The sequence below is a fragment of the Micromesistius poutassou genome (assembly GCF_964030765.1).
Source record: "Micromesistius poutassou genome assembly, chromosome: 6".
Lineage (NCBI taxonomy): Eukaryota > Metazoa > Chordata > Actinopteri > Gadiformes > Gadidae > Micromesistius > Micromesistius poutassou.
Window position 1 is genome coordinate 12,461,729 of NC_140276.1, and position 22,554 is coordinate 12,484,282.

A 22,554-nucleotide genomic window follows, 5' to 3' on the forward strand; every position below is an offset into this window, starting at 1 on the left:
ATGCTGGCCCTGGAGGGACTGACATCCATGTGCGCTGACGACGTGTGATTAATACCATGAATTCTATGTTAAAATAGAGCTGGGGAAAAACAGGTGACATACAGGGTCGTGCAGACGACACAGAGGCCAAAATGAAGGATTCCGCTTTAAACCTGGGCGTGCACGGGTTCAGCCATCAAGATTAAAGCCCCCTGAGATCAGCAACTTGATGTTCCATAAAAACATAATCAAACTACCGGAATGAGTTGCAACAACAAAGTGCTGTATGAGAGGGAAAACCAAACACAGAACTCGTGTTTAAAGATACACATGGTCCAAACGGACCTCATGGATAAAGTAGAATCCTTTAAAACCACTTGCTGCTTACCTTAAGGTTCTCTGAGCCGGAGCTATCCAGAGGGCTGTAGCGTGCAGCGTGCGGGTCCTCTCAGCCTCCAGCCCTCCTCCAGTAGCAGAGCATGTTTATGTGCGGTGTGTGGAGTGTGTGTGAGAGAAGGTGTTTCCCCATTCTCTGTACCGTACATCACCCCGTGACAGCTGAGGACGCTGTGGGAGAACGAGGGGCCCGAGTGTGTGTGTGTGTGTGTGTGTGTGTGTGTGTGTGTGTGTGTGTGTGTGTGTGGTGGCAATATGTCTCGTCCATGCAACCAAGGAGAGGGAAAGGGGGGTCCCTGTGTTTCCTGAGTGCTTTGTGTGTGTGTGTGTGTGTGTGTGTGTGTGTGTGTGTGTGTGTGTGTGTGTGTGTGTGTGTGTGTGTGTGTGTGCGTTAAAGCGATCTAATTCCCCAGCCATTAAAAGCCTTTTTCTTGAACATTTTGTTGAGGTAAAACAAAGTGAGAGTTCTGCAGACCCCTCAAAGTGCTCCTCTCTCACCTGAGGAGAGCAGTCAGGAGGTGGGGGAATGAGAGCACACATGGCTGCTGGGGCTCTGGGACCTTGTTAACTTGTCTCAGCCTGACCCCCCCCCCCCCCCCCCCTTGCAGAATATTGCCTAGAATAGGCAAGTGAGAAGAAAGAGGGCCGTTAGTTAAAATCCTTTCTTGGACATAATTCAGTAGAGAAAAATAACCGAGCACAGCCTGCAGGACGATCCAACCGGACTATCATAGGAAGTCTTTACAAGTCGTTACAAGCCTTCCTAACCTGCAGAAGGTTCATTAACATAACAGCAGCCTGTATGATAAAATACACTGAATGATTAAGATCAACTTTTAACGCATACACCCAACCCAAGTGTAGAACACCCACAGCATCTTATCATAGCTATGTTGAATACGGGGAATAGGTTAACCTAGAAATTGTTGGTACTTGTTGGCACTTGTTTCTATGAACATCCTTATTGTACCGACAGCGATATATTGTTTCACTTTCTTATGACAAATGTTCTTATTGTGAGTCGCTTTGGATACAAGCGTCTGTTAAATGCCCTAAATGTAAATGTACAATAAACCAGTAGACGTTTTAGCAGCAGTGTTTTATTCTACGTGCCAACAGCAATCCGTTCACATCCAACAGCCTCACCCTGAGGGCAAGAGGTTCACAGTGCTATGAGTGCCTTTCAAACGGTTTAACAGCACTACAAAAACAAAAAAACTACAGATCCCAGAGATATTAAGGCAGCGGGTGTGTGATGGTCAGAAGGCCAACGGTAAAGAACAGTCCCTTATGGTATAGAACGCCATGGCCTTGGCCTCGCTCCTTGGCCTCATCAAATGTGTACATAAAAAGGTAACACATTTTAACACACTTAATACACAACAGCAAGTGTCTATTCAACGCTAAGGTGGGACTAGTGTTTGCACTGGCACACACCAAGTGGAATCGGAGCAGTGTGTCTCCCACACACTCTGATGAACAGCCTCCCGGTCAGTACACCTGTGGCACGGCCACAGACTCATCCTTTCATCCATTAAAGTGTTCTACGTGTTCGCAGCACAAAACAAAAACAGAACATAAATATATAGTACCGGGGGGGGGGGGGGGAAAGAAAACGTACATACATCTTATATATATTATATCTGATGGGTTCTACCAGGAGAATAAATCTAGACTAAAACGGTCCGTGTATTCCCTAGGGCAACACTTCAGGCAGGTATTTGTCAGTAAATGAGGAGATAGATGGGGCTGGGGGGGGGCAGCGAGGGCAGGGGAGGAACACAGGAGACCTGGGGAGGGGGGGGTTTCACACAGTGCAGCTCCATACATGGAGCGGAAAGCCGGCAGGTCCGTCTGAGTCATAGGCTCCTGCTCTACAAGTCTTCTTCTCTGCGCACGTGTCTGCACACACGCACACACGCGCGCGCACTCACTCACACACACACACGGGCTCACACACAGCAACGCTGCGATGACGACACTCAAACAATAAACCCGTCTCACAGAAGGCGCTGGTGAACAAACTTTCACTTGCTTGCTCGTTCGCCTGACACACACACACACACACACACACACACACACACACACACACACACACACACACACACACACACACACACACACACACACACACACACACACACACACACACACACACACACACACACACACACTCCCATTTTCTGTTTAAGGCAGATCTTTAAAAAAGGAAAGCTGACATTTTCAATAGTGGATTCTCCCCCTGTTTGGAAAATAAAGCTCTATTACATAAAACACTCAGAGGGCTGGCAAACAAAGACGAAATAATAGGAACAAAATAATAAACCATTTGGTCCATTAAAAAAGCGTGTAAGGCTAATGTTTTGTGGCGTCCTTTTGGAAAAGTGGTTCATCTGTACAATGGTCCCTCATGGCATCCATACATCTAAAGGCTCCCTGCGTGAAGGACTTAAGGCATCCCTCCTCCCCGTGGTGGACATGTCCGTCTCCCTGATTGTCCCGTAGACGCGTGGCAGGAGGGGGTACTTGCTGGCAGTTGGGTGACGCTGGTGACTGGGATGGTTGTCGTGGATACCACCGGTCCATAGGCGACGTCTTTTGGTTCTGCCCACAGAAAGACAGCGAGGCAGACGATGAGAAAAACTAACAGAACCACACACGAGCGCACACACACGCTTTGTCCCGTACGGAGCAATGAATGGCGGGCGTCGCCCCTGGGTTACCTGGCGCCGGCCGTCTAGTCCGTCTCCTCCTTGGGGGGCGTGTCCGTCGGCGGGAGCGGCACGGCGGGCGTGCCCAGCAGGCCGCGCCTCACGATGTACGGACACGAGTTGCCGCTGGGGATGTCGGCGAACCCTGGAGGGAGGACGAGCGATAAAAAAAACACCCGTGAGACGGGACGAGCACCCAGACACGATCATTTACATTTAGGGGATTTTACCGACGTCTTTATCCAAAGCGACTTACAACCATTCACTCACACATTCACGCACACCGATGGCGGATTCAGCCACGCAAGGCGACAGCCGGCACACGTCAGGAGCAGTCAGGGCGAGGGCGTCTCGCTCAGGGACACCTCAACGCTCGGCTAGGAGGAGCCGGGGGAGATCGAACCGCCAACCTCCCGGTAACCTCTACCTCCTGAGCTACTGCCGCTGCCCCCCCCAGGGGTTATAATCCCCAAACACTAGGGTCTGCTACCCCGGGCCCTGCGTGAGAGGTCGCTGCATCACCGGAGCCCGCTCTGACCTCCACCTACCCTTCATCACCACCTCCGGGAGGCCGTAGGGCTCGTACTCGGTGTCGTCGAAGGCCGCCGACAGCTGGCTGCGGTTGCGGAGGATGCGCTCGGCCAGGCGGGCGGGGTCGGCCGGGATGGGGAACGAGCCGGAGAACAGCAGCCTCTCCGCCGTCGCCCCCTGCACCTCCTCCTCCTCCTCCTCCTCCTCCTCCACCTCCACCTCCTGCTGCTGCTCCTCGGTCTGGGTGCAGGCGTGGCGGAGCGGGGGCGTGGCGGGCGCTCCGACGGGCAGCAGAGAGGCCTGGGTCTGAGTGGCGGCGCTCCTCGAGGACGGCCGCCCGCACGTTTCCCGCTGGGTCGCCGCGGGCATGGCGGACGGCGCCTCGGGCTCGGCACGCTGCGCGGCGCCGGTCTGCGTCGCCGCGGGTGTGCCGTCTCTGGGGCCGCGGCGCTGGTCGCCGGAGGCCCTTACGAGGGCCCCGTGCGACGACGGCGGCGGCGGCGGTTTGGTTGTAGCGAGCCGAGAGCGGTTGGCGTCCATGTTTTCCTTGTCGGAGCCCTAGGAGGAGAAGGTTGAGGTTGAGATCGCTGGACCGACCACACAGCAGAGACAGTCAGCAGCAGTTTGAACTCCTCTGCCAGAGGCCTTTTAGAGGAGTTCACATAAATGATACAGATACTTTTTATTCTTTTATCTTCTATTATTCCATCGATTACTATTTATTTTTTATTTTTTTGGCATTGGTAAGGAGTGTGTCGAATACAAAAATATCATTGCCAGCTATGATTGCATTGCCTGTTATGTTGTGCATTTGACTAATAAAATAACTTGAACTTGATTGTGCATTTCCTTCTTGGTTGGTCAGCTCAAACACTCCGTCTACTGAATCTGTTGACTCAAAAGATAAGCGATTGACTGAGTGAAGTCACCAGCTAAAGTCAACAATACGGTTCATCAAGACCATCAGTATATCTAGACCACCCCGGTTTAAGAACTTGTTTAAAGAGCTACAAGGAGAGGGTTCATCACCTCATCGTCGATCAGGTTGTCGGTGTCCTGTGATGTGAAGGTCTTCTCAACGTCCAGCACACTCTTAGGCTCCGTCGAGTCACTCTGCTGCACTCTTGTAGGGGGAAAACAAAAAAACTTTCTGGTTAATATCCCAACCACAAGTGGTGGGAAGTCAGTTGTAGATGTGAGTTTATACTGCTACGAGGAGCCTGCCAATCATTATAGCTGCATGTCTGGAATCAGAGGAGACTTTTACTTTGTGTGTCTCTGAGAGCCAACCAAGTGGTTTCATGTGAGACGAGAAACAGAGATGAGAAACTGATTTCACATCAAACGAGAAACTGATTTCACATCAAACATTTAAATTATATCACTGAAACCTATGTGTGTGTGTGTGTGTGTGTGACACACACACACACACACAGAGACTGAGTGACAGTGTGTGCGTGTGCGTGTGTGTGTGTGTGTGTGTGTGTGTGTGTGTGTGTGTGTGTGTGTGTGTGTGTGTGTGTGTGTGTGTGTGCGTGCGTGCGTGCGTGCGTGCGTGCGTGCGTGCGTGCGTGCGTGCGTGCGTGCGTTACCTGCAGGTGAGCATGGTGCCTTGTATTTTCCTGGAGGAGCAGGACAGGAACAGCTGGTCCTCTCTGATCACCGTCAGGGTGCCCCTGTCCTGCCACGGGTCCTTTGTGACCTCCGGCCCCCCAGCGGCCGGCGTAGGGGCCCGACCCTCCCCCTCCACGGCCCCTCTGGGAGGCTGGGAGCTCTCGGCCCGTCTGAGGGGGCCGTTTAGAGTCGGAGGGGGAACCTTGAGGCCCAGGCTTTGCTCCTGGGGCCCGGAGGAGGCTGCAGTGGGAGGGGAGGCCAGTCTCCACAGAACCAGCTCCTCCGCCTGCTTCTCCTTCTCCTCAGAGACAGTCCTGAGCTCGGCCTGCAGCGCCACCACCTGGCGGGGAGGGAGCGACACCAGACAGAAGGCATGACCACTAGACTATGAACACTAAATGTTTTGAACACCGGAACCTCATTCCAGAATCATGCTTATTCCAGGGATTCCCACAGCTGTTTCAACTCCTCTAAATTAAGCCTGACTTTTAAGTTCACTTTTCACATTAGGAGGACAATGTGCCTGTTCATGTCATCATCTGCATTCAATTTGACAATATATTATTAGATCAGCCTAATACAGACTGATATAATAAACGGTGCTCTAATTAGTATAAAACCTCCATGAAAACAAACAGTGCACCGCCTCTGGAGATGCAGAGCTTCAATATCTCTGACTACTGGTATCATTCACATCCGATTCCCGAACAAACCCCCATGTGTAATTATGTATGTCTAATTTAATTCTGCATAACAGTGAAATACTTTACAGTACCGACAGAGACATTCCTTTTCACCAGCGCGATTAGGTGTGTGCGTAATCTCTGCCTGTTTTTATTTCTGTGTACTACTGTCTACTATACTACTGTCTACTGTACTGTCTACTAATGTCCTTAAAGCACAGAAAGTCTGCATCAAGCTTCCGCAATAGAGTTATCTAAAGTGGGAAGCCACAGCAGCCTATAAAACCGTTTGATGTGGTTATTATAATGCAAAAATAATTTGGTTTAAACCCATGACTCGGAAGAACCACTCCGTTTGTGTAAAACCCTGTATGCATGATGGGGAAAAGAAAGAGAAAAAAGGTCTATTAGGCCCACCTGCTGCTCCAAGTGGCTGACCTTCACCAGAGAGTCGTGTTCCTTTTCCTCCTTCCTGGACTCTTCCCTGTCCTCTCCATCATCCCTGCTGGCCGTCACTTCCTGTGATCCCTTCCTGCTGCCACCAAGTGGCCCCGCCCCCGGGCGTTCCCGCTCCTCTCCGGGGGCCCGGGACCCAGCTCGGCAGGTGTCCGTCTTTGGGTCCGGGTCCGAGTCTTGGCCCCTGGGGTCTGAGGCGGGGGGCCCCTCCTCCGCCGATCCACCGCTGCCTGGCAGAGTCTCCGACCGGGACGAGGGCGCCTGTGCCGCCGTGCCGTCTCCCCCCTCTCCGCCTCGCTCGCTGCAGACAGGCACCGGGTGTACAGGAGGCGGGGTGGCGGCGGTGGGGGCGTGGACACCCGGGGATGCGCTTGGCGACGGTGCTCCTGCTCCACTGTCAGGTCTTCTGTCCGATGCCCGGTCTTTGCCGCCGCCGGCTGTGTGATTGACTGTGTCTCCGGAGCAGGGTTCTGATGGAGAGGCTGCAGTATGAAGCTCAGGACCCGGACCAGTGGGGGCCGGGGTCGTGTCCCCGTCCCTCGGCGCCGTCGGGGCCGTGAGCTGGGCCAGCTCCTGCCTGCAGCCCTGCAGCTCCCCTCCCTGCCTGAGGAGGGCGCCCTCCTTCTCCTGCAGCTCCACCAGAAGGCCTCTGATGTGCTGGCTCTGCAGCTCAAAGGCCCTGGTCAGCTGCTGGGTCTGGCGGGTCACCTGCAGGGGAGGGATGGACAGATGGAAGGGAAAATGTAGGAAAGAACATAATAAATAAGCCATTGATTCAGCAATACTTCACATTATATTCATATCTTCATGTGGTGTTTTTTGTTTCGTCATAAACTCAACAATGTGGTACAAGGTTATACAACACAACAGTAAATGATGATATGGAGTAGCTGTAGCTGGTCTGCGTTAATGTGTAACTAAGTACAATGTAGCAAGCCTGTGTGCTAAAATGTGACTGCGACATTCCAGTCCCAGTCCAGTTGTGGAACTATTTGTGTTGGCGGAGCCAAATATATAATTAAATAAACAAACAATCTGTTGCTGTGGTTGCTTGTTAATGTTAACTTGTAGAACTGTTGTATCAAAGTCGTATCAAGGTCGTGCAGCCTCGTACCTTTGACCGAATCACAGCGGCGCTGAAACTCAATATAGCCGCACTCCCTCTCGTCTGATATTAGTCGAATATCATATATGCGATATATAATAATAAAGAATAATAATAATAAATGACTCAATGTGCTTAGAGACGCAGCAAAAACATTGAATCTGCCCTCACATGATCCGTTATTTTTACAGAGACCAGTTTGGGTCTCCTTGATACATAAGTCAACCAGATAATCCTTGATCAAATGGTCAACCGAGAAGCAAAGGTCTAGAAGCTCTGTGTCTCCACCTGGGACTGCAGGGCCTCTAGTTTAGCCTGGCTCTGCGCGGCACGCCGGGCCATTCCCGACTTCTCCTCCCGCAGGCGGGCCACCTCCCCGGCCAGGTCGGGGGTGCTGGGGGTCTCGGGACGGTCCGGGTCTCCGCTGAGCTCCTCTGGCGTGGCGTCCTCCAGCTCCGGGCTGGTCCCCTCCATCGGGCTGGCCCCGTCGCCCGCGAGCAGCGGGAGTCTGAGGAGCTCCGCCCCCTGGTCTCCCTTCAGGATAAGCCCGGCGGTCGCCTGCGAGGCGGCGGCGTTCAGCTGGTTGGCCGTGAGGCAGAAGAGGCGGTTGAGCTCCGGCGAGGGGAGCTGGTTGTCGTCCAGGCCCGGGCAGAGGGCGGCGATGTTGGCGTTGAGCTTGTCGTCGCGGCAGAGCGCCAGGTACGTCAGCGGGCCGTCGGCCTCGGGCTGCGGGGGGTCCTTCTCCCCGCGCCGCCGCAGCTGCTCCAGCTCCGCCTGCAGCTCGGCCAGCCGGCCGCTCAGCTCTGCCTTTTCCTCCTCGTCCGCGGCCGTCGCCGCGCCCTGCGTCCTCTCCTCTTCCTCCCTCTGCCGCTCCTCCCGCTCCAGGGCCAGCTGGGCCCGGGCCTCCGACAGCTGCGCTTTCATCTGGATGTTCAGCTCCACCAGCTCCAGCTCCCTGTCCTCCCTCCCCTGGTCCCCCTGCGCCTCCTCCGCCTCTGCTCCCTCTCTCTCCTTGCTACTCAGCTGGGCCTGCAGGGCGGCCAGAGCCTTGCGGAGCCGCTCCGTCTCGGAGCGCTCCCGCTCCAGCTCCCCTTTGCGCTCCCGCTCCTGCTCCTCCAGCTCCGCCTCGCGCCCCGTGCGCTTCTTGCTCAGCTGCTTCAGCCGGGTGCGGGCCTCCGCCTCCGCCCGCCGCTGGGCCTCCAGGTCCTCCAGCCGCCGCTGCAGCTCCTCCCGCGCGTCCCGCAGCTCCGAGGCCAGCCCCGCGTTCTCCTTGCGGAGGGCGGCCGCGTCCGCCCCCGGTTCTCTCGGTGGGACGCGGGCCTCTGCCGCGGCCTCCGGCTGCGGGGAGAGCGAGGCGTGCGGTGGGATCTTGGACGACCCGCAGCGGATGGCGTCGATGGCGTTGTCGCTGCCGCCGCCGTCCTCGGGTCTCCTGCTCCTCGGCGGGCTCTCGCAGTCCGTGGACGGGCCCCTGGGGGTCATGTGCTCGGCGTCGAGGCCTTCCCCTGGTTCTCTGTCCATGGGGTACTTGGGGGCCGCCGGGCGCCCTCTGCCCTGGCCGGGCCGCTGCTCCCCGGGGGGCTTCCTGCCGGGGCCCGAGGGCCGGGGCTCTGGGGGGGAGAAGCTCTGACCCAGGGAGCAGTGCTGGACGGGGGCCGCGGGGAGAGACAGGGCGGCATTTTGCTCTGGGGAAGGGAGGGAAAAAAAACTATAAATAACATATACACCCACGTCACAGTGTAACCATATTAATCATCACATGTTGACACACACTGACTGAGCCCTTGTGAATGAATGAACACAGTTGGCCAGCAGGGGGCGGCTGTGAGTAGGGAAAGGGGTATGAGAGATTTTGTCAGCAGGGCAGATGCCATTATACATATTTACTGCATTATAAATGGGACAGGAGGATAATTGTTCCTAAGCACTTAATATTGATCCTTAACAGGGCCACCAATCCCTCCCGCAGCAGCCCTCTCTTCTCCTCACCCCTCAGCTCCTTGAGGAGCAGCAGGGCGTCGTCCCGCTCCTGCGTCACTCTCCTCCCCTCCTCCTCCAGGGACTTCCCTCTCCTGGTGCTTTGTTCCAGGCTGGCGGCCACGCCCTGCGCCTCCCGCAGTGCCTCCTAGTGGACACGGCGAGGAACCACAGTCAAGACAGGAGGACACAGAGACACCAGGAAACACACGCTCGCCGGGAGCCGAGCCATCCGACCGGTTATGAACCGGGAAGTTCAGAGAGAGATCAACCACGCAAGGAGAAGTGAAAATCTTTTACTTTATTTCTTTCTGGTCATGAAAGTGTTCTCCGATCTAATCTTTTCTAAGTGTTCTCCGATCTAATCGCAGTGAGATTGACAGGAAGGTATGGAAGAGAGAGAGCGGGGAGGACATGCAGCAAAGGGCCGTGGGCAGGAATCGAACCCGGGTCGCTGGCCACAAGGACTGAGCCGTCATGGTCGGCGTTCTGCCCGGTGAGCCATTAGGGCACCCCTCCGATCTAATCCAACATGGGTTGGATATATAGTCTCTCTATCCCATTCTCTAATACCAAGCGCACATACATTTTCCATATTTCTGCTTGAGCATTCTAGAGTTACCTGACTGACTATTGTCATGATGGACTCCAGGTTCATAGTGCTGAGGCAACATTTAAATAGGGGGTAGAAGCAAATAAACGTCAGAGTCAAAGCCACAGATTTAACAGTGGTTGCCTTGTTGTTCCCCTGACATAACAGTTGCAGTGCCTGATGGTCTGTATAACTTGTTATCCCGGCCATCATTAACCCTGAGCAACACTCAACTCCCGACATATGGTCAAGTCTGATGCTGTTTAAAAATGAATCGACTTATGAATGCGATTGCTGCTGAGGCAATGAATTATAGATGAACCCATACATGTAGAAACCTGTGTGTGTGTGTGTGTATGTGTATGCGTGTGTGTGTGTATGTGTATGTGTATGTGTATGCGCGTGTGTGCGTGTGTGTGTGTGTGTGTGTGTGTGTGTGTGTGTGTGTGTGTGTGTGTGTGTGTGTGTGTGTGTGTGTGTGTGTGTGTGTGTGTGTGTGTGTGTGTGTGTGTGTGTCTTACCGTCAGCTTGGCTTGTGTCTGAGCCTCCTTCTTCTCGCACTCCTGCAGCTGTCCCTCAGTCCATTTGAGCTTGGCTTTCAGCGCCTCCACTTCTCGTTCAGACGCCTGCTTCTGGAGAGACAACTGGCCGAGAGACAGAGAGGAGACAATGAGACTCATAAAATATACATAGGACACCATGAAGCACCATGAATGGACAAACACGACGGAAAGAAAAGAAGGCCAACAGTAAAAAGGTGCCAGTTGTGATCATGAATAAATTATGAGGAAAGGGATTTAAAAGGTGTAAAGTGGATAAGGAAGGAAGCAAGGAGACAATCATAGCGAGGGTTGGGTACCGATTCCCATCTGATGGTACCCACCGGGCTGAAGCGCTACCCCGGTATAGGTACTCCAGCTGGGTTTTTAGTTGTTGACCTTGGTTTGGGTTTTAAAGTGATGGACAACAGAAGTCTTCACTGGGAACGAGGTCTGACGGCAGTGCAGCTGAAGACAGCTAGGGCATTCCAAGCACCACTAAACAGAGACCTTTATCAACTACCAATAATAATTGAGTCTATTATTTCAGATGTTCCCAGAGAGCCTTCTGGAAAGGTGATAAAGTCGTTGTGTCCGACACCTCTCTGTTGAAATGGTTAATTTATGTTTTTTGATACTGTTGCAAATCACTTGAAGGGGGATACTGTAGTTAAATAAAATATAACATTATATTAATTAACAAATGAATTGTCTTTGCAAAAAAAAAAAAGATGATTTGTTGGTAATTGTTTGAAGACATCCCTTTCAGTGACAAAATTAACATTTCAAACGATACCCAACCCTACTAATAGCTGATGCTAAGGTGCTAAGGACCATGGAGGATTTCTATCTAATCAAACTCCTGTAGTTTATGTTGATCAAGAATCAGAAGGAAATTCTTGACCAAACACAAAGGCTGCTATTGTATTGCTGGGCGCTGTGTAAATCCTGTATTTACTTTGTTAATACAAATGCTCATTATCAGAGCAGCCTTATCATAGCAAACCCACTGGAGATAAGCTAAGGTAGGTAAGGACACCGCTGGTAACTAATGGCGTTCAGACTCAGGGTTCCCTTCGTCGGCTGGTGTTGGATGAGAAGCCATGAAAATGTTGCAGAGGGGGTATTGCAGCAAGGGGTGCTGATGATTCGCACACAGGCACATGCGTGTGCAGACACAGCTGACTTATGCCTCTACAGCATCGCCCCATGCAAGTGACGCTGGTGTCAACCAAAACAATGTTAAAATAAAATCCTGCCCCTAATGCACACACTGCACTGCAGACATGCACATCTGATGCGCACGCACGCACGCACACACACACCCATGCTTGATATGACCGTGATTACACTTTGGCACACAGATTACACGCACACAACCACACTTTATATTCTAACAGGGAGCGGACTCTCTCAACCCTAGTACTGAGCAGTTTTACCTTGGCGCCAGCGAGCACGTCCACTGGGAACATAAACCCAGAGCACAGTGGGAGGGGGAAGACCAGGAAGACCCATGAGAGAGGACAGTGTTTTAAACAAGGTGGGTGGTGGGAGAAAACAAGTGGCGGTCAGTTTGGTGAGCATCAAGAGAGTGGGAAAGAGAAATAGAAAGAGAGAGAGGGGGGGGAGGCAAAGGCAGACAGGAAGTAGCTGGGAAAACACATGAAGCATCTGAGGCGATGTCAGCGATATTGTTTATCAATGACAGCTGTTTCCTGTATTGGAATACTGCCAAAGGCTTATCTAAGACCGCTGATTGTGTATTGACAATTCTGTGCGTATGTGCGTGTGTAATTATCTGCAGGATTATGTTTGATGGTACACGTACGTGTGTGTACGTGTGTGTACGTGTGTGTACGTGTGTGTACGTGTGTGTGTGTGTGTGTGTGTGTGTGTGTGTGTGTGTCTGTTTGCAAATGTGCTCCTGCTCCATGTAAATATAGATTTGCCTATGAGCTCCCTGCCGTCGGCCCCTGTGTGTACCTTCTCGGCCTGGGCCTGCAGGGTGTTGTGCAGGACTCTGGCCTGCTGCAGCTCCTGGTTCAGCTTGGACACCTCCTGCTGCTGCTGCCTCTCCAGGCGCTGCCTCTCCTTCTGGAGCTCCGATACGTCCTGTTGCGCACACACAAAAAGTGGGTTTGAATGGAAGACATTTTCCTTAAACTGTTCTGCTTGTTCTGCTACCATTATGTCTGCCCATTATGGACCCCATTGCACTGCTTCCCATCCCTAGACAGAGGGATCCCTCTTTCAAGGTTTCTTCCCTGTTAATCACAGTTATTCCTTGCCCTTAAGAGGGGTAAGGGGGTGTGTGAAGCTCTTTGAGACAGTTACTTTGAATTAATGTGTTGAACATTCTACCTGTGTGACTATACAGGGTTCTCATGTATGTTCTGCAACATGCCTTCACCGCTCTCTCTCGCTCTCTCACCATCTGGTGCTGCTTCTCCAGCTCTTTGGTTCGCTGCTGGTGCTGCAGACGGCTGCTCTCTGCGTTCTGGCGCTGGCACTTCATCTCCTCCTGCAGCTTCTTCACCTTCTGCTCTGCCCCCGACGCCTGACACACACACACACACACACACACACACACACACACACACACACACACACACACACACACACACACACACACACACACACACACACACACACACACACACACACACACACACACTTAAGTTCACCCGTCGATCTCGAGGGAGTAAACAGGACTGCATCAGTGAACTAATTGGTGTCAGTGAACTAATTGCCGTGGGTATATGCGTCTTTGCTTGCGTTACCCGGTCGGCTTCCTGCAGCATGCGTGTCTGGGCCTGACTGATCTGGTCCCGGCTCTTCTGCAGGCCGGTCTCCGCGGCGGCCAGCTCCTTCTGGCTCCGCCCCAGCTGGTCCTGGCTTGCCTTCAGCCTGTCGGCCTCCGCACGGAGCTCCGCCTCCAGGGCGCTGACGCGGCCCCGCAGCTCAGACGCACACGCTGGGAGCACACCAGAGGTTACAGTGTGAGTGAACCCCCTGTTTCAGCTCAGATTCATATACCAAGAGATTATTCGGGGGGGGGGCACGTGAAATCCCAATGGTCCAATGATACTTATTTTTAAGATAGTGCCGCTGTTGTTGAGTAGGAGCCTTATAATGAGCGATGTTTCATATGAAATGCCTGTTACTACGTTTAACTATGATAGCAGCTCCGCTTTCAAAATCACTGTCATGTTGGTTAAATGAAATGATTTTACCCACACTTGTTGAAACAGAACTTGGAGAAAAGTGGTGTGTATTATGTGTAACGTTCACGTGATAATTAACCAAGTTGACTACAAATGAGAGCTCTACAGTGTATAAAGTCCAAATTGCAAATGTTGACCAAAAGAACTGTTTCAGCGTCATCCATCTTTGTTTACCTGGCCGATATGGTGTTGATCAATAATAATAATAATATAATTATTAAATACTAACCCAACCAAAACAGTAAGAGATGTAACCACTGGTGTCTCATGAAATACAACAGGGAATAACATAGTGGCCAAACGTGGTAAAAAATATAGATAAGAGTGACTTGTCACAGGACTAATATGGATAAAAACACTGCTGGTGTACTCCAGGTCACGGGTTACATAACACAGGAGTACAACACAGCAATAACACCGTCCGTTAACAACCGGGTCAATCCATATCAATATAATTAACTCCATGAGGCAGCAGGGCATTGGTCCCCTAATTCTGTTTGTTTTCTATGACCAACCATTAGTCAGTCACACACACACACACACACACACACACACACACACACACACACACACACACACACACACACACACACACACACACACACACACACACACACACACACACACACACACACACACACACACAATCACCCAACAGGCTGAGGAAGCCTGTGAATAGGCAGTTGGGCAGTTCTTTATCTATTTAGACCCTGATGACACAGGGCTTCACAGAGCAACATATCAATGAGCTGACTGCACCCCCTCCCTTTCAGTGCTCAGACACTGCCACCAAAGCCTTCCTGGGGAGGCTTCCGGATCTATCTCTGAGCATAGTTCCGTACACCGCCTGTTAGGAGGGGCAGGCAGGGTAGGATCATAGATGAGGGGTGGTTGAGTTGCCACGGTTCACACAGTCTAGTCTTTCTGCATTTAATAATATCCGATTTTGGACAACCTGTGGAACAAAAACGTTTTAAAGTATAACCTAGAACGACCACAAGGGTTCAAAACAATAAACAATCTGGTTTGAACCAAACGGAAAAACGACTCCCGTCCGTCTAAACCCTGCCTGCGTGTGCGTCAGCCGTCGTCACAACAGTGCAAACTCGGTCGCCACGGTAACAGCTCTCGGCTCACCGCTCACCATCGGCCTCTTGGCTGACGTCGGCGGTCCTCCCGCGGTCCCTCGGCTGCGGCTGGCCGCCACCCCGGGGGTCAGTGGGGGGCGCCTGGGGGGTCGGGGCCCGGCAGCGGCCCCGGCTGGTGGGCTTCGAGTCGTCCCGCTCCCACGGAAACACGGCCACGGGAGTGGAGAAGGTCTCCGATTGGTCGGAGGCGTGGCGTTGCGGCGCCGTGCCCCTGCTGCCTTGCCGTGGCAACGAGCCCGTGGGCGTGTCGGAGAACTGCAGCTGTTGCTGTGGAGAGAGACGGGGAGTTAGAAATAACATACACCAAGATAAACAAAAACTAAATATAAACAATTTCCGATAGAGCTTTAAAAGCTAAAAACACGAATTCAAGCCTTTTCTCCATTTTTTTAAAAAATCATGGCATGGGCTGTAATAACCAATAACAGTACTGGCAAGAGTTTGGGTAAAATAAGAGTTGATCCAGAGTGTTGGTGCCTTACTCTGACACTCCGGTTGTCTCCATCCCCTCTCTGGCCCGTCCTCTCCTCCTGCTTCTGCTTCCCTGCTGCCCGGCGGAAACACCACATCAAGGAGGCCGAAGAGAAAAAGAGGAGCACAGAAAAATTACATCCACCCAATTAGAGGCTGCAGTGAACTGCCAAACTAGAGCTCGGTGTATTCAACGACGAGGACGGAAGGACACAGCGCAACATAGTCCCCGGGGAGAGAAAGAATGGACTGGAGAGAGAGGAACGCAGGACACACAAAGAGAGAGGGATAGAGAGAGACAAGGGAATTGTAAAAACTCCACAGTAGATGGAGGGCCTTTGGCTTTTAAAGGGGCAGTGAACCAAAAATCGTTCATAGTTTATCGACTGTAAACGTGGTAATGTGCAATATGTCTTATCAGTTCTTCAACATGAGCAATCTATGCCTTTTTGACACTGTTAATCAAATAAGACTACGGTATAAAATCCTACGTTCTTGCCACTCTCAGTTTGAGAACTTTCTACTCTGCTCCGAACTCCAGTTCTTCCCATGACATTAAAGTGTGTTTTACGACGCAATTAAACTTCGGGACAAAGGGATACCAATGGGAAGGTGTGTGAGGGTGTGTGGAGCTCCATCCGAGCAGTGTTTGATGTGGGTGTCCGGGTCAGATAGTGTCAAGCTGCTTGGAAACTTACAGCATGGTCATATTCAACGACGGTAGTACTAGCTAACAAAAAGTGCAACAAAGTCTGCATTGTTGTAACCATGGGAACAACATCGCCCCCTAGGCTTGGGCTGAATACGTTTTTTCATCCCTTTCTGATATTAAATCGGGTTAGACGGTATATGACAAAAAAAAAATGCTGCTGTGTATGGAAGTCATTGTAGCATGCATGACATTGTCTAGCCTACAATGCGGTGTGTCTAATATGCAATTTGCCAACCTCGACAAGTGTTGCTCGGTTTAAATACGTGTGGCCTATAGAATAATGAATAGATAGGACATAAGAGCCATTCTTCCATAGATTTGGTCTGGAACGTACATGTGCCCTCGTTTTGTTTAGAAGTCAGTGATAGTTTCCACCAATGTACACATATGGAAAGTACGTTTAGCTATGGACGTCACACCCCCTGGACGGCGACCCCCTTAACTGTGGTATAATGACCGTATACCACAGCCTGTCACGATCTATTGTTTTTATAAAACGGTTACGTAAGTATGACGAAATGAAAGTCATAGACACCCTCAATTTTGAAAAAGTGAGAAAGTCAGAAAAGCATTTTCTTTAACGAATACAAAAAATTATTCTACTTCGTTTAAGAATGATTGATTCTGATTGGCTGGGAGGAAGGCATTAACCCGGCAGGTTGCCCGCTGACTGAAGAAACTAATTAGTTACAGCTGAGCTAACGTTATTCACCGTCGTTCTAACTATTGCAGCATTTTAAAAATGGACGAATTCACTGTCAATTTTAATCTATTTGGAGTAGGGAAGACATTTGAGGACTGGTTAAAGAGCGACGAGGACGACGGAACGCCACTGGCCACACTGTTTTTTACCTGCTTTTTACTGTCCATAGCAGACATTTTGTAAGGTGAGACACATCAGAGTTAATGTCGTTTTAGTTCGGCTATTGTTAAGGGCAGGGTACTTTTGTAAATATTGACCAAACGATGGCTCTATAGAGAGGAGTGCTGCTGTCCGACTGTCTCCTGGGCAGGTAGACACCGCTGGACACACAGGACTCCCACAGTAGCATGATGCTGCTATCAATGTCCCTTTCAGTTCTGATGTCGGGATGTTCCTGGCGGGCGGCCATTATTAAGAAACTTGTCAAACGCGGGGGAACTCAAACTACCAAACAAACCTGTTCCAGTCTCAACCACAATGCAATGGCGAAGACTTTATTCTCGACTATTCTATTATATATCCTGCTTCAAAACTTTGCTAAAATCATTTATTTATAAAAGATGTAAAGAAAATGCTTAACCGAAAGAGGTGCGTTTGTTTTTTTGCCAGTATTTAATATCATAACTTCTGTATTTCTAAATACTCAACTTTTAACTGGTAGTGGTCAAATACAAGCTGAAACTGGAGGTACACTTCCACTTCCAAAATCCAAATCACACCAGTTTTCAAGATATGTAGGTCCCTCAGACAGGGACAGAGCGACAGAGAGAGAGACACAGAGACAGAGAGAGAGAGACAGAGAGAGAGACATAGACACAGAGAGACAGAGATGGAGAGACACAGAGACAGAGACAGAGAGAAGGAGAGACAGAGAAACAGAGAGAGACAGAGAGAGCGAGAGACAGAGCGACAAAGACACAGAGACAGAGAGACAAAGAGAGACAGCCATGGGATTCATTGAAAGAAAAGAATATCGTCCCTACACAGCATAGAACAGCAAACTGCATGAATGAGACATTTCTTAGCGAACCCTAACGAATTAGAGACTTTACAGACATCCCGTTCAGTAAATATCAGTCTCTCTGTCACCAGTTGTCATAACCTCCTCCCTGGAGCCCTTTCATTTGAAGAGGGCAGCAGTAGTTAGCCCTCCATTTGGTCAAAATTGGAAAGGCGGCGGCAGCTAAACACTACACTATAAACCCAGTGCCTAAACAAACCACGGTTGGCTACAATGATCTTCAACTTTATATTTGACTCAGAGAGGATTATTTACTTCTGCACTCAGGTATAGCCAAGTCCAACAATAGGGAAACAAAGACTCAGATGCCAGACAGGACAAGGCAGTAGGAGTGCAGCAGCAGCAGCACAAGCAGCGTGTTTTGTTGCAATACCATTGTGTTCCCAGGGTGAGGTCGTATTCCAGCAGGGGGTGGAGAAGAGGGTGGCCTCCTGGCTTGTCTGCAGCTTCTCTAGCTCTGCCTCCAGCCTGCCACAGAGTGAGAGACAGGAGAAAGAAATAAGGAAAGAGGGTAAGAAAGAATGTGAAAGAGAGGGAGATCGATCATTGGACAGCATCATAAAGAGCGTGAGGTGAGCTTCATAAAAGGTGTGGTGGGTGGGATCAAAGTAAGGTCAGACAACATAGCTTTAACTGTTGACCATTAAACAAAGACCTTGTATTGTCTCCAACATGAATGAGGAAAATGAGCTGAGCCCCGTGGCCGGCCTCCTGGATTATGTCTTTGGAGGCGTGGTGGTGGATACCAGACCCACCCAGGGTGATATTCAACCTTAATGGGACGGTCTTTACACTAACAAAATGCACCTGACTCTTGGATTTGCTTCAACCAACAATAAATTTATGTTAATTCATGGAGGCAATAAGTGATTGAGAGTAAATACTTTTTAAACCATTATAGGGACTAAGGTCTTTGGTGACAGTAACACCAAATCAAATGTATCCCTTTTACTCCATTCTTACAAATCCTCTAATTAACTATGGAAACCTAAAGATGAGTAATTATTCTGATGGCAACATTTTGTCTAATTATTGACCAACTAATGGACCGACCAATCAAATATTGTATAACCTAGACTGACAGTAAACTGTAAACTGAACCTGATTGATGTATTTTACCTGTATTTGTTATTTGCCATGTCATAAGGAATAAAACTGTTCAGAATGACCCTGTGTTACACTGTGAATTTGACTAATAAAACACTTAATTACAAAGGGTTATTTATACCCAGATCAAGTCAAGTGATAATGACACAGACTTTTGAGGTTGCACACAACCACTGTTCATATCATCATCCATTGCCAATGCAAATGTTACTTCACAGGGCATCAAAGTAGTGCACATGCAATACTACAATGAAAGCTTCTTCAACACAACAACAAAATGTGGACACCAGACCTTTTGACCTCCAGTGTCAGGTTCTGGGTGAGGGTGCGCGCGGCATCCAGCTGACCCTCGAGGGAGCACACCAGGGTCTGCCTGGTCTGCAGCTCCAGGGACAGGCGTTGGGCGCTGCTGGCCTGGGCCTCCGCGTCCTCCTGCACCCCCTTGAGCTCCCGCTGTAGGATCTGGAGCTCCCGGCGCACCTCCTCATGCTAGGAGACAGGAGGGGGACCAGAAGCTATAGGATGGTGCGAGTCCAACTCCTAGACACCTTCTCTAGTAGGGCGCAGGGGTCAGACCCCCCCCCCCCCCAAGCACACTTACTATGTCAACTGCTTTGGGTGTCTTGAAAATAATCATATGAATTAAAACATTGTAACCACCCTACTATGCGAGCCTACTGCTGAGGACCATGTGTGTACAGACATACATGCACAGAAGACCATTTAATAAGAAACACTTTGGATTTGAATGCATGCAAAATGGCAAAGGAAGCAGATTATAATCCATGCCAGATGTACAGAATGATTAGGTACGATGATGGTTTTGTTCAAATGTAATATTTTGTGCAGGACATAAGTACTTCTATTTACAGTGACATGGTGGCGCAAAGCTTAAAATGGCTTTGCCAAGATTTGAAAAGCTTGCTAGATGATTATGACTGAACACAATAAAGCTCTTGTCTGCAATGCTTAATACTTAACACTAATTTCTGACATTCCTTTATAAGCGCTTACAGGGTGTGTGATAATCATTAAAGTCAAACACATTGAGAGTTACTTGAGAGAAAGAGAGATGTTTGTGTACCTTAATCTTCTGCTTGTTGAGAGCATCCTGGGAGTTGTCCAGCTGCAGCTGCCTCTGCTTATTCTCCCTGGTGAGTCGGTCCTGCTGAACCTGCAACTCCTTCACCTTGTGCAGGACGCGGCCCGACAGCCCCACCGTCCAGTCCTCCTCCGCCCAGCTCATCACCCTCTGCCCGGGGCCCGCCTGCTGACCAGCCCCGGCGTCCCGCTGGCTGGCTGGATCCGGAGTGACTCACTGACCTCTCCTGGCCTGAGCTCCGGCACAATTCGGCAGTCGTTTTGAGAGTTTTTCTGCTCAACCAGTCCCTGAATGCGGGCCACCCAATGACCCTTTATTCCAAAGCAGATCCGATGGATGCAGGAGTGGCTGTGTTGTGAAGTGGTAATCCCACAGGCATTGAGGAAAATGTGAAGAGGGTGTGGCCTGTTCAATTCCAGGCCAACATGTTCAGAGGGTGCAGAAGGCAGCTGTTGTAATAGAGCGATGGCCTTTCCCCGCGTCCGTAGTCTGCGGGATGGAGAGAAGCACAGCGCGGCTCAGGAGATTATAGCAACCATGCAGGTGCGGGGGTAGGGATCATGTGAGGACGTGACAAATCAAATGTGCTACGTCAACATTCGATCTGTTTGAAACTGTGCGTTAATTAATGCTGGCAGCCTGTACTTTGTTATTCTTTTGACTGCAGCAGGTAACCAAGACACCTCTCCCTCGGGGGAGACGCTGTGGCTAACCCCAAGTGAGATTCTGTGTTTACTCACAGAGTCGCTTCCAACGGCTCATGAGAACAGATACACACATAGAAAGGGCAATGACAAGCAACAGACAAAAAGCCGTTTCCTTTTGCAATTATGTGTGCCAACTGCATTACAACATTTTAATTTGCATATTCAATCAAAATACCACGTGATATATCCACAGGCAAATGTTGTGAGAGTGAGAGGCAGAATGTAGAAAAGCCTGCTTGGAAATCATAACCAGACTCAACCTGTGGAGCCCATTGAAGTGCACGTTCAAACTGCCACTATCATAACCACGAAGACATGCTCACATGATCCTCCTGATCCGACTGTCAGTCTTGACAGTCGGGTCACCTAGCATTATGTTTAAATTGAGTAACATTATGCTAGGTTAAGGTCCTGCTGAACTGAAACCTGACAGTATGTTTAAATTTAGTGAAATAACATAGTTTAAAAGTGACTGAGGTGACGAAACCAGACCCCATCGGAGGTCGCTGCAGCGGCTGAACCCCAGCAGCAGCGACGGCTTAGGGCGGCATTGTCACCATTCAGTCGCATCAGCGTCCCTTTAGAAACGCCTTGGTGAGAGAGGATGAACTACAGCAAGCATGTGGAGAAACTCAGAGGATCACAGAGCCACACGTTAAAAATACGAAACGAAAAATCACACGATGTACTGAACGTGTCATTGTTAGTAACTGAACGTGCATATTACTGAGTCGTACAAGACCATACGTTACACTGATCCCTCGGTATTAAAGGCATTAACGTAACGTGTATAACAAGTGACCATCAGGGTGTATACAAAAGAGGGGTACATCGTCTATAATCAAACAATGAGAAAACAGTATACATGTGGTGTTATTGTTGATCTTTTGACCTGTTGACAGCCAGACGTCAGTGTGTGTTTAGTTATTGTTGAGTGTTAGCTCCTGTGCTAAAAGGCTAACTCGCGCCACTTACCACTCAGGGCTCGAATTGTGAATGAGATCAACGACCGGCGGGACTTTAACGACAGCTGACAAAAGTGGCCCGTGGAATTCTGAAATCGTATCGTAAATAGACGAGGAACAGCCACTTTTGACTCACTTTTTTTAATCACAAGAAACTACTTTTTTAACAACCACCAGAGCTGAGAATCTGTCACTCTCCTCCTCGCCTGCCTGCTGCCAGCAGCCGAGACAGTCTCGTGCGGCATCATTCAAGACACGCCCACTCAAGAGCAGAGGGCGGGACCCGGGTCGTGACGTCAGAGGGAAGTGTTTGCGACATCCATGGTGGAGGCTGGGCCGTGAACCTCTGATGACCTCTAGCGATGGTAAATATGGAAATATTTCAGATAATGAGCTGTGGTAGAGGCCTCCTCCACAGCTGAGAAGAGATTTGAAATTGAGCATGACCTCGGAGCAGCATGGTGTAGTATAGTCAAGACCACAATACATCTTATAACCTTTACTACAATACAAATTATAGTAAAGAGCTCATCACTTATTATGTTTTTAATTTCAAGTGATAAGCATTCACATGTGTCATGTAGTAGAAGTATGTGGTTTCAATGTCCCACTTGAATTAACAATATACATTTCTGAATATGTTAGTACTCAAAATAAATACTCAATGCTCGATTCTATGCAAAGTAGCAAAATAATAATAATAGTGAATGGCCTTTATATAGTTCACGACTCCTCCCCCTCTCTGTCCGTCAATTCATTTCCCCTCCCCTGCTCCTCTGCACACCTGGTCATCATCTGCAATCATCTCCAC

At 50.1% G+C, this 22,554-nt stretch overlaps 1 protein-coding gene across 1 annotated transcript; it reads right to left on the reverse strand.

Moving 5' to 3' along the window:
- Positions 1-1,463: 1,463 nt before the first annotated feature.
- On the reverse strand, positions 1,464-21,953 carry LOC311345481 (uncharacterized protein). The gene is made up of 18 exons (XM_084469894.1): positions 21,754-21,953; positions 20,054-20,560; positions 19,262-19,458; positions 18,236-18,330; positions 15,438-15,502; positions 14,952-15,222; positions 13,364-13,557; positions 13,015-13,140; positions 12,567-12,695; positions 10,566-10,688; positions 9,465-9,600; positions 7,764-9,160; positions 6,332-7,078; positions 5,210-5,571; positions 4,647-4,740; positions 3,635-4,175; positions 3,099-3,231; positions 1,464-2,979 (listed from the first exon to the last, which is right to left on the reverse strand). Exons 2-17 carry the CDS (start codon positions 20,213-20,215, stop codon positions 3,113-3,115), a joined length of 4,758 nt encoding a protein of 1,585 aa, XP_084326020.1. The 5' UTR covers positions 20,216-20,560; positions 21,754-21,953; the 3' UTR covers positions 1,464-2,979; positions 3,099-3,112.
- Between the last annotated feature and the right edge of the window lie 601 nt (positions 21,954-22,554).